The 17,865-nt window shown below is 48.8% G+C and overlaps 2 protein-coding genes across 6 annotated transcripts in view; one reads left to right on the top strand and one right to left on the bottom strand.

Annotated features, from left to right (window-relative positions):
* The window catches only part of PLAC8L1 (PLAC8 like 1), an 85,415-nt gene that overhangs the window by 17,077 nt on the left and 50,473 nt on the right, over window positions 1–17,865 (top strand). The window contains exon 4 of one of the 2 annotated variants that reach the window (XM_026018469.2): window positions 346–486. The exons of the other annotated variant lie outside the window; for it this stretch is intronic. Coding sequence (XP_025874254.2) covers window positions 346–486 — 141 coding nt within the window. Of the gene's footprint in view, window positions 1–345; window positions 487–17,865 lie in introns of those variants that run through there. 2 annotated transcript variants of the gene reach the window in all.
* The window catches only part of SH3RF2 (SH3 domain containing ring finger 2), a 133,281-nt gene continuing 119,836 nt past the window's right edge, over window positions 4,421–17,865 (bottom strand). For 2 of the 4 annotated variants that reach the window (XM_026018456.2, XM_072749905.1), the window contains exon 11: window positions 4,421–7,235. The gene's annotated coding sequence lies outside the window, so the exon portion shown is untranslated. The remainder of the gene's footprint in view (window positions 7,236–17,865) is intronic. The other 2 variants (XM_026018449.2, XM_072749904.1) reach the window with 1 other exon arrangement.

The raw sequence follows: 17,865 nt of genomic DNA, 5'->3' as shown, positions 1-17,865 counted from the left end.
TTGTGAGAATTCTGGACCATATGCACTTGGCACCCCGAAAGAAAGAAAGAAAGAAAGAAAGAAAGAAAGAAAGAAAGAAAGAAAGTCATTATAAATATTAAGTCCTAGTAGAAAAAAGAAAGAGGTTGACAGGGAAATCGGGGCTTTCAAGTATGAAGCGTGTACCAAAAGCCCGAAGCAGGGCCGGTCCCTGGAGTGAAGGACCCATGAGCACTTGAGCAGCGGGGCACCTGGGGGCCCCCCAGGGCAGCCGCGGCCCTGGGCGCTCACCGCGGAAACGGGGCGGCCCGGCCCTGGGAGCTGGTAGAGCGGCGCGGTGGCAGGACAGACCGGCTCTCCCCGCAGGCCACGCTGTGTGAGGACTGGCTGGCCGTGCACTGCTGTTGGCCCCTCGCCGTCTGCCAGCTGGCCCGGGAGCTCAGGATGCGCGCCGCCCGCCTCCACGAAATCTCTGCGGCCCCTTCAGCGAGGGACGGCCTTGTGTGACGGAGCGAGAGACGCCCCCGCCCCCGCCCCCGCCCCTCAAACTCCTCCTAGAAGAGACACTGTCCTTAAGGTTTCACTGAAGTAGCAGAAGAATAAATGAGGGCTCCCCTACCGTCTTGGCTGCGTCCCTCCCTCCCGCCGCCGCGAGGGCGTCCCTGGCCTCTGACCCGCTGCGGGCTCTGCGGGAGCGCGGCCCCGCGCACTGCGCGGGCTGGGGAGGCCGGCGCCCCCCCACCCCCTCCCCCTCCTTGGGAAGCTTCCTTTCGCCACCTGCTCCCTCAGGGCCAGCGCGGCGGGAGCCGGCCCCCTCAGCCCGCCCGCCGGACGCCGGCCCCTGGACGCCGACCCCCTCAGCCCGCCCGCCGGACGCCGGCCCCTGGACGCCGGCCCCCTCAGCCCGCCCGCCGGACGCCGGCCCCTGGACGCCGGCCCCCTCAGCCCGCCCGCCGGACGCCGGCCCCTGGACGCCGGACGCCTCAGCCCGCCCGCCGGACGCCGGCCCCCGGACGCCTCAGCCCGCCCGCTGGATGCCAGCCCCGGGACGCCGCTCGGGGAGCGCCGGGCCCAGGCCGCTGCGTCCCTTGAGCCGCTCTCCCCTCCGACGCCCCGAGGCCGCCCGGGCCGGACAGATCCGGGAGATCCTAGCCCGCGGTGCCTGTGATGTGACCTTACCTGGCAACAAGGCTCGCAGACGCCATTAGGGAGGGGAGGGCCCTTTCCCTGCACGACCGCCGACCGCCGTCTTCACCAGAGGAGACGAGCCGCGAAGGCGGACGCACGGCGGAAGACAGCCGCGTGGAGGCCGAGCGGGGCCGGGTGGGGCCACCAGCAAGGGCGCCTCGGTGACCGGTGACCGGAAGCCGGGCGAGGCAAGCAGGAGCCTCCCGGGGGTCTTGGGGGGAGCGTCGCCCTGGCCACATCTTGGTTTTGGACCTCGAGGCTCCAGAACCGGGGCAGATGGTGCCAGTCGCCCCGAGCCACCCAGTTAGGGGCACGTTGTGGCCGCAGTCCCGGGGCGCGTCCAGCCCGGCGGCCCCACGAATGCAGGCCAGTCCGCGGCCAAGAGCGGCAGCCCAGACTGGGCTGAGGAGCCTCGTCCTGAATCCCAGACTGCCGCCTGCATTTGCTGAGTGCCTGGCTGTGGGCAAGTTTCCTTTTTCTTTTCTTTCCATCGGAGTTCGATTTGCCAACATACAGCCTAACACCCAGGGCTCATCCCGTCAGGTGCCCCCCTCAGGGCCCGTCACCCAGTCGCCCCCGCCCCCGCCCGCCTCCCCTTCCACCACCCCTTGTTGGCTTCCCGGAGTTAGGAGTCTCTCGTGGTTTGTCTCCCTCTCTGCTTTGCCCACTCGTTTTGTGGGAAAACTTTCTAATGCCTGTGCCTTAGCTTCTTCCTCTGTAGGGTGACGGTGCTGACCTCAGAGCTGGGAGGATTCTCACCAGTCAAGACTCCCAGCACCGTGCGGGGCAAGTAGCAAGGACTCGGTACATAGGCGTGCTCAGAACTATTTAACTGCTACCTCAGATTCACAGCAAACTATGTTAGTTCTCCACCTACAGCTGCGATGTAAAGTTTTCTTTTCAATTAGCTTTTACTTAATTAACTAATTTATTTTTATTTTTTTGAGAACCTGAAATGTTTATTGCAGAAATTTGGTCACAATTCCCACTGGGTGGACCTCGTTGAAGTTGGAGCAGAGTGGGCCCTTTGTCCAGGGGTGGGCAGGTGCAACACGAAAGAGTGGAAGGAGTGTCTGGGCTCAGGCACTCAGAGCTGCGAGAGGATGTTGGGAGCCAGGCTGCAGGTGAGGCCTGTACCATCTGGCTCCACATTCAAGGACTTCACTATGCCAGTCTCTATCACCATAGAGAACCTCTTGAGCTGATGATTTCCAAAGAGAGATACCAATGAATCATCCAGTAACAAATCTGTCTCCTTCCCAAAGGCCCCAGTGGGGTCAGCCAACAGCCTAACCTTGCCTCCTGAGTTATGAGCTCGTCCCCAGGCCTCAGTCACGAAGACATCATTAACGCTCAGACAGGCTATCACTTGGACCCCCTTGGCCTTCAGAGCCTCAGCCTACTCCATGAATCCTGGCAGGTGGGTCTTGGAACAGCCAGGGGTAAAGGCCCCAGGGACTCCAAACAGCACCCCCTTCTTGCCCTTGAACAGCTCTGCCAGGTTCTCCTTGTTCCCAGGCTCCCCTTCAAAAACCACCACCGAAGGGATGGCATCTCCCACCTAGAGGGAAAGACTTGATTGGGGCCATAGTGGAGACAGCGCTTCTGAAACCATGGGCCCCGCCAAGCGTCCCATTCCTGCCTCTTTGCTGGCACCCGCCCGCTGTCAACGCTGCCTATGCTGCAGACCCGAAGGCAGCTGTGGGGACGAAACCCGAGCCCACCGAGCTGTTCAGGACATTCAGTGAAAGTAGCTGCACGCCAGTCCCAGCGCACACCATGGCCCGGCCCCCCTCAATTAACTTTTAGATTACAATGGAATCAATTCAAATACTCTTAAGTAACAATCTGGATGGTCGGTGGATGTGGCAAACAATTTGAAGGTGGTGAAACATATTGGCTTCTTGTTTACACCAGGTACTGTTCAAAGTGCTCTACGTGTTTTAAGACACCTAATCCTTTCGTTGCTCAAGACGACACAGGAACCTGAGCCACAGAGTAGTTAGGTGACTTGCCCAAGGCCACATAGCTGTTGGTGACAGGTTCTTGAGGCCGTGCTCCCGGCCCCTGCACTAAGGGAGTGGAGAAGGCTTCTGTCCAAGAGGTCTTCCTGGGCCCACGTGGTTGTACCAATGGGGAGTTTGCTCTCCAGAGATGAACCCAGCCTGGTGAGCTCTGAGAGGTGGTGGCAGCCATCCTCACAGATCCCGAGCAATTCCCACCTGACAAAGTGATTCCTCTCCCTCCGGCCCTCCCTGTTGGATGTCCAAAGCAGCTGCCAGGACAACCCTCTGGGAAAAAGCAAATGCTCAGTGTTGGTATTTATTCTACAATAAAATGTTCCCCCTCCACACCATTTACTGAAAAAAATCAGGCCTGAGGGACAACTAAACCAATTTTATTGTTCATGCTAAAACACACATCGGGCTTCCCAAGCTTGCAGCTGGGGACAGTATGCATTTCTGATGAAGGAGGCTTGGGTACTGTCCCCACTTTGGCTGATGGGCCCTTCCCTGGTGGAGGGCAGACGGTCCTGCAGGCCCTGGTCTCTGGTGTGGGTCTCCTGTGCTGGTGGGAGGTATAGGTGGACCTGTCCAGCCAGGGAATGCCTGTCTCCCTTGGCTTCCTTTCCTCAGTCTGGCCGGTAAAGAGCAAACTCAACACCTCATTAGAATCGCAAACCCAAACAAAACTAGGCTCCAGAGAGCACTGGTTCTGCCAGTGAAGCACGGAACAGAAAACAGAACGTGGACGGTTCTTTGAAAACTATGGTGGAGAGTGGTCCCGAGGCAATGCAGCTTAGGGCCCTGACTTCTGGTTTCCTCTAGACCATGTCAAGTGCAAGAAAAAAAAGGACTTACTAAAAATATATGCTTTCTTCCCAAGAGAAAAGTTAGCCAACATCCAATATTTAAGTGAGAGACAACAACTCTGGTGTTAAACTTCCCATTTCCTCAGACTTGCAAAGAGCTGTCAGTGGTACAGATCTGAGGGTTTCCCAACAGTGAAGACATGTTCTGTGAATTTTTCTTTCCACCAGAAAATTCCTTTTGGTTTTCCAAGATGCAAAGTGTGGAATGGATCTCTGATGACTCCCATGTGGGCGAACAACACTAACACACAAGCAATAGACATTTCAAAGCAATCCATACAGACAATCATAAATTACAAAACTAGAAAACACATAAAACCCCACCACACTTCTTGCCTTTACAGTGGAATATACTAAGGAAATAAGCTGCCAGCCTTGGAACTTTCTTTCTTTCTTTCTTTTTTTTTTTTTTTTTGGAACAAGGATATGAAAACTTTGGAAGTCCTTAAGTGTCCATTGCTCTATAAAATAATTTTTGTAGGTTCCTATATTTTATATATCTAAGCTTATACAATAGTCCATAATGGTTAAGATATTACATCCTATTTTATAAACATTCACATACGTATTACCTCATAAAGATTCTCTTTTGGTCTATTAAAAACACTGTACTTAAAAAAAAACAAACATGACACAAGAGTCTATAGGTTCTCTGCTTACATTTCCATGGAGGTGTGAATTTTTCTCCCCTTCCATTTTGTCTTTCCACTTTTTCCCCTAAATGGTACCCTCTCCCCGAGCCACATGGAATAAGAAGAAACAATTCCAGAAGATGAAACCCAGACTCTGGTTAGCAAACTATTCTAGGGTAAATTTCTGGGCTGACCTCATTCTGACCATTCTACTTCATCCTCACTGCTTCCCCACCCCTTCCACTGCTTTTTGGCCCATGATGTTTTGGAATCCATATGGTGGAACTGACAGTTCAGAGATGAAAACTTTAGGAAACAGGGGTGGGTGATGGTGCTTTTCTTAAGCTCCTGTTTGGTTGGAAACAAACCAGATTTTTCATTGAGGTTTTTAAAAAAATATTTGGTCTATTGGCTAAGCAGAGTCAAAGGAAAAGCTACATTTCCATAAAACCTTCCACTTGGTAAGTCATGGAAAGTTCCCAGAGACTTAAAAAACAGCAAGTGTACAAATTAGGAGTGGTGATCTCCTGTTGCCTCAATGGGAGAGGAAGAAGAAAGAAAATGTGAGAAGCAGCAAATGGGAATGAGAGGCTCTTGAACACAAGGCTGTAATTAGCTAATATGGTCTAATGGTTTCTGGGGACTAACCGTTGTTGTGTGTCCACCCCTCACCCCAACTCCCTAGTTTATACAACATGCTTCTGTGTGGGCAGCTTGCCTATACTTCACCTTTCCAAATATCATCTATAAAAGTAAAATTCCTTCTCTGAATTCAAATGACTTTTCTCTGGAAAATGAAGTCACTAAAACCTATATATAGGTGGGCTGTAAGGCCTCATGGTAGTGACAAATAGATCCCAGAGTCTGAAGGCAGCATCTCTAGATTCTTTGCTGCTGGGGCTAGAGGAGCCAACCAAACCTGAATGCATCCCAGAGGAAATGGAGCCAACATTGAGTCAGAGTAGTTAAAAGGGATGACAGACAACTGGCAACAGAATCACTGACCACGTGTGAGAAGCTGTGTCATCCTTGAATTATCCTTTCTGTGGTCTCTCCATACCTCTTAGCTTCTCACTCACCACCTGGCAGATAAAGCCAATACTTTGAGGTTGCTGGTGCTTATTATCACTTTCCTCTGGGGTTAACTGAGGGTAGGGTGTGGTTAAAAAGTCCAGGTTGCTCATTTAATTAAGAGAGGGGTGCTAGTTTGAGTCCTGCATGTGGCAGCTTCACATAGCAGAAAACATTCCTTTAACTACAAAATACATTCCTTACTCTGCTCATGGTTTGGCTGATGCTCGCTCCTGCTTACAAACAGGACTGCATGAAAGCCTGAGGTGGTTTCAGAGCGAAATTATCGTCCTGAACTTTTAAACGACCAACATATCCAAATGCTGCTGTATTCTTGTCCTTATCTTTAATAATCAGGGTGGCATGTGCTTTTAAAAATGAAATTCTCATCGATGTCTTAAGATAGGGGAGGAGATGAAAATGTATGGCTTGAAGAGTCTCAGGGTACATCTGAATTGCATTTATTGGTACCATGGCTCGCTCTGCTTAATACAGATAATTTAAAATTTGTGTTTAAGGTAGGGGAACCTGGCTGGCACAGGTGGGAGAGTATGCAACTCTTGATCTCAGGGTTGTGAGTCTGAATCCCATGTTGGGTGTAAAATTTGTATTTTAGAGTTTTTTGAAACCAGGCATAGGAGATCTTCTAATGATCAGTCCTTTAAGACAACTTATTTCTGAACAAAAGAGAATGCATGGTTGTAACTGATTTTATATCTTTAGACTTCAAATAGCCTCTCTGTAGTCTGTGGTAGCTCTCTTATTACATCATGGATTTTTTTCTTCTGGAATTCTTTATGTACTAAGTCCTCATTTCCTTAATCAGTATGTTCTAAAAGAAACCCTCTTGATCAGACAGTGTTGGGGGGAAAAGATGGCATGGGATCAGATGGAAAAAGAACAAAGGTGTGGAGGAAGGGCTCAGGATGATTGGTGGGAGTCAGGAGAGGGAGTCAAAGCTAGGGGTGTTGTGAAGAAGCACTGGCCTCTCTGGCTTGACTATCTAAGAGGAGAATCTTATACCATCCCCTGCCTCCACTGTTCCAAATGTGAGCTGCAGGGACTGGCCAGGCACAGAGCTGGAAGGAATTTGATGTCCAGTCTTTTCATTTGTCAGTTAGGTGCCAAGGTGTGAGAAGTTGGCAAGATAAAGTTTGGCTCGGACAACAGAACAGAGTAACAGGAGGGTGAGGAGTCTGTGGTAACCTGGAGCAGCTTACGTGCTGTTCCCCAACCTGACCCACCACCCACTGATGCACTGGTTGAAGACAAATTTTTTTCTTCTCCTATTGCCCTTCTGTCCCAGAAGCCAGCCTGTTGGTATTCTGGTACCACCCCTGACGTCCAAGGAATATCACAAGGCCCACAAACTCTCCATTGAGCAGTTTCCATCCAAGGAGATGATTTGTTCTCTTTGGTCTCCCAACTGTTGCTAGCTCCTCCTGGGAAGATGACCAAGGCAGGGTCTGTGAAAGTGAAAGAGATTTCAGAATCTATTATGTGTGAGTGCACTCCGGAAAGGACTATGGTTCTTAACATTACTAAGCCTTTTGGACAGAAGTCTTTCTTTTCATTTCATAGAATAGGCGTTATTTCATCCTATCGGGAGGTACACAGTGTCTATTTCCCCACAGTGATTTAACTGTGGTCTTTTGGTTAAAATTACTATTTTCCCCTTTGTGATTAATAAGTGTCCTGAGAGGAAATAATCTGAGCTCTTCAAGCTTTCATCCACTAATTTTAATAACTATTGATGATTCTTGCCTGAACCAATTACTAGTGTAGTGGTTGCCGAATGGTAATTTTTAAAAAATTCCATCGTTCCTTCCCCATTTAGTAGTTGGCACTCTACTACAAGGAAGAGCTTTTCCTTATATTCATATATCAATGGACTCAGGGCTTTCTATCTGATGTGAAAGATTATTATTTATTACTGCCCAAAATCTAATAATGGAGAAATGTCAGACAAACCCTCACTGAGAGAGATTCTATAGAATAAAAGGCCTATATTCTTCAAAATGTTAAGGTCATGGAAGACAGTGAAGCTTGAGGAATTGTTCCAGATTAAAAGAAACTAAAGAGAGATGGTAATTAAATGTGTTATGTGGTCCTGGATGGGATCCTAGACATTACTTTTTTTTTTTCTGTGAAGGAAAAAGAGTAGGCATTGAAAACATCTCAGGATAATGAAATAAGATCTGTAGACTAGTTAACAATTCTTTATCAGTGTTCACTTCCTGGTTTTGGTTATTGTTTTGTGGTTATGTAAGACCACATCCTTGTTTACGGTACACACTGAAATGTTTAGGCATAGATGGGCATTTGGTCTTCGGCATATTCTCAAATGGTTCAGAAAAATATATATAATTTACATTAAATTTTTATGTAATATTTAATTAATATATACTATATAAGAGAAAATCAAAACAAACATGGTAAGATGTTTTAGTATCTAGGGCGCCTTGCTTTGAAGGGTGTATAGGAATTCTTTGTACTATTCCAGCAGCATTTCTGTAAGTCTGAAAGCCTTTCAAAAATAAAAAGTTAGAATCCACGAGCCCCCAGAATTTCTCCAAGGCCTCAAATACTCTACTTGGATGACCAACTCAAGCTGCACACCCACCGTCCCCACATACGTACCCAGTGTCCTCCTTGCCCTGACCAGCCCGCAGCTCCTTCTCCCCCCGAGCACTGAGTTCAGAAGGGCGGGCAGTAAGGGCTCGGGCTGACCTGTCCAGGCGAGGGCGGGCAGCCTGAACACCCACCACAGCTCTCCAGGGCTTGGCTGCTTGGCCTCTGGTCCTCCTGAGTGCAAGTGAAGCCCCAGCGGATCATGCCGAAGGGGGACAGGCTGCCTAAAGGCTGACGGGAAATGGGCCCAAGAGCGTTGAGAAAGACTTGCCTTCTGAAAGTCAGCCTCAGAGCCTGTCCATGAGTGAGTGCATCCCCTGAAAACCCAGTAGAAGTGGACACGGGCAGGAGAGGGAGTCGGCCAGCTTTGCCCTGTTGCTTCCATCCAGCCTGTTGACTGCTTTCCTCTCCGCGGACTCCGGCTGATTGGACAGACCAGTTTTCTCTTTGGGGAAACTCCGACCATGATCACAGTTTGGTTTTCTGCAGGATGGCGTGGGGCCTATCTTGCCAGCGATTTATGGGAAACACGGAGACTTGCCCCCCAAGCCCTCACTCTCCAAAGGCAGGGCTCTGCTCCATTGCTAGAGTCCGTTCCCAGGAAGCCCGAGTTTGCGGCAGGCAGGTGCCTCCTTGAGCTCTCAGGGCCTGCGGACGCGATGCCCAAGGACTCCCTTGCGGACGTGCTCCACGCAGAGTCTCCAGGTGGCTGCTCCCGTGCAGCGGGAGAAGCCGGCGCGAACAGTCTGCGATCGTTGGGTGCGGTCTGCTCCCCGCCGTGCCAGTTACACGGGATTTGCACTCATGCTCTCTTCGCCGCCGCACACCACCAAACGCGGGCAGGAGTTTAGTCCTGCTGTTCGTGACTTTTTAGCCCTTAAAAGGGAGGGCACCTGCGCAGGATAGGTCTTGCTTCTCCACGTACCTAAGTTGGTGCCCGTGCCAGGGCTGGGCACCTGCCTTTGGGGATTTGGGGACGGGTCATTGTCACTTGGGCTCAGATAATGGCGTGCTGTCATCCCCAAATCAGGCGGGGTGTTGGCAGCTGGGAGCAGGACCCTCCGAGAAGGAAGGCCAGGTTATCTGAGACAACTGCATCTGGATGGCAAGGGAGGAGTGGTGGTTGGTTTGCTCTTTTAACTGCATTTCTTGTGACGTGGTGTTTCTGAGGGGGAGCACAGGGGCAGGAAAGGAATAAGGAGGTGACTGCCAAGGGGAGGATAGCTGCCACATTAATCTGGCCTTCCAGGTTGTGCTAAGTGATGGAGAAAAGAACTTCAATTCTAAGATCGACTGATGTTCTACGAGGCCCCCGAAAATCCCATCAGTGGTGGGAGGTGTGACCTTACCTAGGGCTGCCACTGCATAGTTGGGCAGCAGCCCTTATCAGTGCTGTGTTGGTGGGCCAGGGTTTTAGGGCTAGGCAGGTAATAACTCTTTGTTGACTGAGCGCTCAGGGGAAAAAGTCTATTTGAAGTAGAAAAACCTGATGTCTACAGGAAAGCTTTTAGGTTTCATCTTAAATGAGGGGGCAAGCAGTCAGCAGCATTGACTGGAGTCAGAATGCCTGGGTTTAGCCCCCAAATCCACCAATTCCTGGCCCTGTGGAAGTTGTCTTCTCTCTCTAGGTCTTAGTTTCTTTATCCGTAAAATGGGGATAGTATATAATAATAGTATTTACTTTGTGTAGTTGTGATGAGACTTTTGAATCAGTAAATATAAGTAAAGCATATAGAATAGCGTCTGGCACAGAGTAGGGGATCTGTAATTGCTGGCATGAAACCATCAGGATAAATTAAAAGACCTCTTGAAGGCTATTTCTTGTGATCCTCCTTCTTGATTATCTTCAAGAATGGAAAACAGATCATTAAACAGGTGGAGACAGATCATTAAACAGGCTCATTGGCACTCATTGGTTGAGTTTCCTTTGCCTTAAAGACCCAGATCTCCCTTCTCTCTGTTGAGTTCTGACAATTTCCCACACTAACTTAAAAATAAGGATAACAACAGCTGAGTATTTACTTTAGATGGTTGCTGTGAGATGGTCTCTCTTATTTTCCTCTACATTATATGGATGAGAAAATTGAGACTTGGAGAAATGAACGGACTTGTCCAAAATCACACAGCAAGTCACACCGGAGATACAAGTCAAGTGTTTCAGTTCTGTAGCCTGGGCTCTTCCCTGCTCTGCCAGAGAAGGATTGGGCCTGGGGGTGGGGAGGAGCAGAGGGAGGAGATGGAAAGAAGGGAGGAGGAAGGAAGCTCCCAACTAATAGTGTTTTCGGACTGGGTGAGGGCTCATGGAAATTCAGTATGTAATTCGGTACGTACATCCTAATGACAATGACGCAGATGACATGCCTTGACTACAACCAACCATCCTGACTGCTTAAAAAAAAAAGACAGATTGCTTTGTGCTTGCCACACAGTCACTGCTTAAAAAGCTGGGAGAGCCAGTCCCCTTGGAAGGTGTTCTGAGCCTACAGGCCTGGAATGCTAGGGCTTAGGCACAGCCCCTTATTTTCAAGAAGGGGAACGGGGCTGGAGAAAGGGCAGCCACTTGCCTCTATGCTGTGGCATCTCCCCGGAGCTCCTCCTGCCTATGTGAGGGTCCTTCTTGATAGGAACAAAGAAGATGGACCTATTCTTCCATTGTTGGTTCAACACATATTTATCATATAATCCAACCTGCTGGATAAATGAATGAATTTCCTGACGTCTGAGCTTGTTTCTGTTCGCCTTGCCACACTGCATGTCTGGTTCCTTCTTGGTCTTCAATCTCAGTTCACATGTCACATCCTTGGAGAAACCTTTCCTGGCCATTCTACCTAATGTAGCCCGTCCCCCTCAGCCAGTCTTTGTCCAATCACTTTGTGTCCTTCATAACACCTGTCACGTAGAAGCAGTCCTGGGTGTTTGCTTACCATTTACCCGCCTTCACGAAAGCAGGAACTTTGCTTGCGTTGTTCATGGCTGCATCCCAATGGTATTGAACAAAACCTGCACATGGTAGGTGCTCAGTTGGTATTTGTTGGATGGAAATAAACAGATAAATGAGCGAGGTGACACTGATGTCTACCAAGGAGGAAAATATTCTGTGACTTTAAATGGAGAAGAGTGAGAACTGGGATGTTGGCCTGCAGTCCCGTGGTGTGTCTAGCAGTTGAACTCATTGGCACATACATTTTCTGAATGACGAAGTGTGCCAGGCACATTTAATTTCTGTTAATTGGCACCAGGGAGGAGGGCATTTTATGGAAATCACAGCCAGCTGGAAGCATGTCCGTGTGAGACCTCGCTGCACAGCACAGTGGACATTTCATCAATGCTGCCACCTTGTGAGGCTGCAAGTCCCCAAAGACGCAGCCCCAGTGTGCTCACTGGCTGGGCTCAGGCGCACTGACAGCCCTACACCTTCCACCTCCAACAGCTGAGGAGGCGAGGTGGTGGGGAAAATCAGACAAGAAAAGACGGATGAGCATTATGGCATAAGGTGCATTTAAAATAACTGTCCTATGACCTTAGCCCCAAGCTGTTTACCAGCTTATGTGAAAAGTGGAGAGAACAGAAATCCGAGATTTTGAGTCTTGCAGAGCCAGCCCTGCTGCTTCCTTATGGTGACCCTAGACAAGTGCTTATCCTCCAAGCCCCAGTTGTTTGAGCTAATAAATAGGGGATCCTAACACTTAGCTCATGGAATTGTGAGGATTCACAGAGAAACATGCATGTGAATAACCACGATGGCTACCACCACACAGCGTTCCTACGTGCCGGGCGCCGTGCTCATGACTTTACATCCATCTTCTCTTTTCCTCCCTACCACACCTCTCAAAGAAGTTACTTCAGGCATCTTGCAAGCAAGGGGACTAAAGACTGGGCAGATTAAATGACTTGCCCACTGTGGTGGCACAGGGAGGAAACGCCGAGCCTGGATTTGCATCGGGCCACCTGATGCTGTGCTCTTCACCACCCTCTGATTGACCCTCTGAGGGGTTAGCTCAGTACCTGGCATTGGGGACACGTCTACCAAATGGCAGCCAGCAAGAGGCTGCTCTTATACTTAGCATTTCCCCTGCTCAGCTGCTTCCAAGCCTCTGGGTGCCTGTGGACTCCTCTGACAGCTGTCCCTTGTAGGGCTCCTTGTGTGTGCCAGCATCTCCCTGCTCCCTTCACGTGCCCTATAATCCTATGAGGTGCTGATATATTGTTTCCACTCTTCAGATGAGTCAAGAAAGTCTCAGGTTAGGTAGTTTGGTCCAAGATCAGAGCACCCAGAAGAACAGGATTTGAACATAAGGACTTGTGATTCCAGCGCCCAGGTGCTTTCTCTCCACATGGCAAACGATGTTTCTCCGTGCTAACATCTTTTAGAAACTGCTTCTTGTCCTCGAAGCCCCCTGACAACTGAAGCACACCCTCATTGCTCCCCCTTCTCATTCCTGTTCATATGATAGAGCCTAGCTTCTTTATTGTACTTTCCAATCTTGAATTGTGCCTCCATATCCATTTATTAGTCATAACTACCATTTATTTAACACTTCACTGTACCCCATACAACAATCAGGGAGGGGTACATGCATGATTTCATTTAATCCTGCTGAGAAACCTAGGAGGTGGAGGTTCTGATACCCATTTGACAGATGGGAAAATGCGCTTAGGGAGGTGTTGTAACTTTAGTCATGTGTCACAGGATATATAACTAGGGAGTGACAAAGCTGGGACAAAACTCCAGATGATTTGGTTCCAAAACTCATCACTCACCCGAGCAAGTATGTTATATTGCTTCTCCATATCTTATGAAGTTCTAGTGGATTGGGAACATAGCTGGTGTAGCTACCCCCAAATCCTTGTTGACCAAAGCTTTAAAATCTAGTCCTTTGTTCAAGGTCTCCATAATGAAGAAGTCCTAGGCTCTCAGAACTGCCAACAACTAAAAACAGCTTAAGCTTAAAAAAGAATTGAGCTTATAAATAGAATGTGCAGAATGGGATATTTGGAAATGTGGTTCTGATATCTAAATTTCCCTTCCAACCAGTGTCGCCCCTTCTGACTGACTGCTCTGTTCCTCGTCACGGAAGCTGGTGCTATCTCTCTCGAGCTGTGACTGACATGTCCTCTTCATGCAGGGAAGTTTTCCCAGCTCTCTCCTTGACAGAGATGTAAAACATCTCCCTGAGGAACTGGGAATGGGGAAGGGCTGGGAATCGGGGGTGGCTACGTTCCTTGGTAGGTGATACCACTTTGAATCCTCTTTGGTTCTCCAGGTGTTTTTGCTGCCTCCTTACTTTTAGGTTCAAACTTGCTTTTGCTTTATTTGTGAAGGTCTCCTGAATGCCATCAGCTCTCACAATCCTCTTGGGTGGTTCGGGGAGTCACTGTTTTCATGGGGAGGGCATCAGGGTGGCTCTGGCCTCCAGAACACACGGGACCTCCAGCAATCAAACTCTGACGTCACAAATGTCCTTCATCAAATCGGTCAGTCAATCTAGCACTAATGCTAATAGCATTAACTGAGGATACACAAAATGGCTTTTGCAAATGCCTTTTGCCTTTCTCCCTGGGTCTTGGCTAGCATCCTTTTAGTCCTTACTGGGCCCTAGCTCTTGTCCATCCAGCAGTGACCCTATTTGCATAATTACCTTGCATCTGGGGGTGTGTATTTACCCCTGAAAGTAATCGCCTTTGAACTTTGGATAAATACCAGCATGGAATACTGGAAGATGTTCTTGCAGTGCTCTCAAGCTTTCTTGTTCCCACAGAGAAGATGAAAGTGGAGGGTCATTTTGGAGATCATATCCCCCATCTTTTTGTCTCTTTTCTGTATCATTTAAAGTGAATACAGGCAAAACCAGAAATAAACTCATGAAGAGGGAGAGATCTAGGGAATGCAAAATGACTATTGTGCATTGACGTCAATGATCCAAAACCACACTGTAAGCTTGGTTTACATTTTGCTCGGCTGTGTCTAGGTGCCCTTGCAGCAGGGGTACATTTGCTTTTTGGATATCTCTTTAGAGAACACTCTCAGTTACCTTCCTTTCCACCATGACTTCTTGATGACAAGACCCTTGTATTTTAATCTGGGTGGGCTGGACCCTCTGAAGTAAATCACCCTCTGTCCCTGTCCCCATCCTCATGCCTGTGATTTCAGAAGCACATACCCATTTGTCTATCCTCTCCAGCCTCAACCATGCTATTAATAGTTGCCATTGAACAAGAGGGATGTGGTGATTTAAGGTTAAGGTCTGGGCTTAGAGATTCTAGTCCTTGTTGCCTTAGACTGGTCATTTGACCTCTGAACCTTAACTGTAATCTCTAAAACAGGATAATGCAATTCCTCCCCTCATGGGGCTGGACAGAATTAGGTGGCATAATGCATGTAAAGTTCTTGGTACATAGTAGGTGCTCAGTAAACGGTGACAATTATTGCTGGATGATGAGTTATACTTTTTTTTTTTTTAATTTAGTAGTCCCCTATCATCTCAAACTAATCATGAAACCTTAAATAAAGCATTGCAACATGTGAATCTCAGTTTCTTGATCTGTAGTCAGAGGACAAGAATAGCTTTTCCCTGCAGACTTCACAAGGTTCTTAAGAGAATTTGTCAGCAGCGGCAGCCAGATCTGTTTCAGTTTCAGATTCTAAGGAGCTGCTTCTGGTTTCTGCAGTTGGCTCCCACAAAGGGCCAAGCCAGCCCCACAGGAGAGCCGCCTGGAAAGCCCTATACTCAGTTCGAGCACAGCCACAAACCATATTTTACCTGTTCGTGAGCAGCATGATCTCTCTAAACAACTGTACTGGGAAGAATCATATAAAAATCCCTCTCAACTAGAACCTCTCAAAACCAGACATGCTGTACATCAAAATCTCAATTCCCAGCAATGACTCAAAGCCGTGGCATCCCAGTGACAGAGGCCAGATGGGAGTTCACATATTCGGCGGGGCTTCTATGGCCTCCGGTTGCAATATCTGCTCTGACTAGTGTTCACTGAGATCTATAAGCCGCACTGAAAATTCCATATGGTATATGTGTGGAAAACTTACAATGGGTGATAAGCATGGGGTTGAGGACAGTGGTTGTGAGGAAAGTGGGGAGGAGGGGAAGACGGAATGAGATTGGATGAAGCGCACAGCAGGCTTCAATGGAATGGATAATTATTATTTTTTAAAAAGCTAGATGGTTGGTATATGGTTATTTCACAATCCTATACATATAGGACACACACACACACACACACACACACACACACACACATGCCATTGAATTAAAAAAGGGAGAAAGGCAGAAAGGAGCCCCCAAATCCACTTAAAATTAATAAGAAACACCAGTCTGCGAGGCCCATATGGATTTTCTCTCTCCTGTGGAACGACTGAATCCCCACCATCTGTCACAGAGCTTGATCCAGAGTGGCTGATGGACAACTGGTGCTGAATGGATGGATGGATGGATGGATGGATGGATGGGTGAATCTGCAATGCTCCTTCATGCCCCTACCCCCACTACCTTTGATCCCACTTCTGCCCAATTCTATTTGTCCAAGTCAGAAGAGCTTCCTGAGAACGTTTTGTTTCTGCTCTGGTCCAGGACACTATACTATGGCTTGATGGCTTGATCATTGAACATTGTTCTATTTCAAGCAAAATGTCCTTACAAGATTTATTCTCAGGGACACCGAGCTGCTATAGGTACCTTTGGAGTTAACTCCTGTCGTTGGGTCTTGCCTGCTCAACTCATTCCCTGAGTGACTGTCATTTGTGGTCACCTGAGAGGGTGCTGAAAGTGCTAACATTCCCTTCCCTCAGCCAAAGGCAGAAACCGGGGTCTCTACTGTGAACATGTAAACAAGAGAGGTGCCCATGGCAGCAGCTGCTGGCCCTGGGTTAGCTGAGCTTGCTCAGTACTTGCTCCCAGTGGAGAGACTTGATAGGACTTTGCTCTTCTGCCTGCCACAGCTGTTCACTTCCCAGGAAGGGAGTCCAGAGGCCATGTGGCTGGTCTGTATGGGCAGAGGAGGGCGAGAGGGTGAGGATCATGCCCACTCATCTTATTGCAACAAGCAACTTTCATATCTGCTTAACTGATGCCAGAGGAGCTGGGAAGCTCAAAGGCATTGCTGGTACCTGTGAAAAGGCAGACCAGTGAGCAAAGAACTGCCTGCCCTCCAAGTCAGCTCCTGTCCTGAGCCACAGGCCTGATGGAAGTAATTGTCAGGGGCTGAGCAGTGCCTCGGATGTTGGCTGGGCAGAGTGCTGGGCTGAGAGCAGTGCTCTTGGTCTCTGAAGGACGTCTCTGGGCCTTATTCTGTATAACAGGGTACCAGTCAAGATAGTCAACGACCAGTGTGGTGTAGGCACCAGCCAATGACAACGAAGGAGAGCTTTACTGCTGAAGGTCTCAGCTGCACATGGCCCGAGCCCTTTGGCTATTGGAAGGTAGAGTGATGGGGAGAACGTGGAGAAAGGGCCAGGGAGCAGGAGTGGGGAGACGCCTTGGGGAGCTCAGAGCATCCACTGTTCAGCTATCATAACAGGCGTTGTTCAATATATTGGCAACCATTGTGGATACATTTCCACCCTACTGTACAATACGAGAAAGACAGGTTTGGTTCTTATACATCAGGATCACTTTATGCTGACGACACAGATGCCTAGACCCCACCTCAAAACTACTGAATGATACCCTGTCAGGCCCAGACTAAGCTTACTATGCTCATGAGACCCAAGTGCCTGGATCAGCTGATTCTAAGGGTCTAGCTCTAATTTTTAAGGCATCCCTGAAGACTGTGCAGTGAAATATGGTACACAGACTCCAGGAGAACATGCCTAATTCAGGTGTAGGTCATGTGAGTGAGTGAAGCAGGCTGGTGGGGCTGCAGCAAATTTAAGTATGCGTGTCCATCTAACTAAAGCTTGCCCCTGACCCAGTACCACTGCATCGCTTCTGTTTGGGAACTGCAGGCCTGGCAAGGACAGATCTTCTGAGTTTTCAAGAGAAGTTGGAAGTCAGTGCACCATGTTTTTATTGAGTCAGTTTTGGATTTAGCCAACTCACAGATGGGGCACTGCTTTAAACTGTTTCTGCTCCAAAAGCCCTGTCTGTGGAATGATGGCGGGTAGTGGAGGTGTAGCTGGTCCCACATGAGAAAGGACATAGACAAGCTCTAGGTGCGGGTCCTGATGCTGCTTAAGGAGACTATTTCCTCAAGTATGGCCCTAGGAGTCTGTACTCAGCTGACTGTGCCCCTCTATCACCTCTCAGATGTCCCTCTTACCCCCAGCACTCCCCAATCAGAGCCTACCCTCAGCACCTTTCCTAGCCCTGGGATACCAGGGGGCGATCATGAGGCAAAGAGGCACCTTCCTAGTGACTCTGAGTCTTGGCTGAGGGATGGAGCTTTCACAGGTTGGGATATTTGGCTTCAGATATGAGGTACTCAGTTCCACCTGGGATCTCTGGAATGTTCCACGAAGGAGTGGATTCCTCTAACTAT

This window comes from Vulpes vulpes, chromosome 2, assembly GCF_048418805.1.
Source record: "Vulpes vulpes isolate BD-2025 chromosome 2, VulVul3, whole genome shotgun sequence".
Lineage (NCBI taxonomy): Eukaryota > Metazoa > Chordata > Mammalia > Carnivora > Canidae > Vulpes > Vulpes vulpes.
Note: the sequence above shows the minus strand (reverse complement) of the source record. Positions and strands in the feature narration are given on the sequence as shown.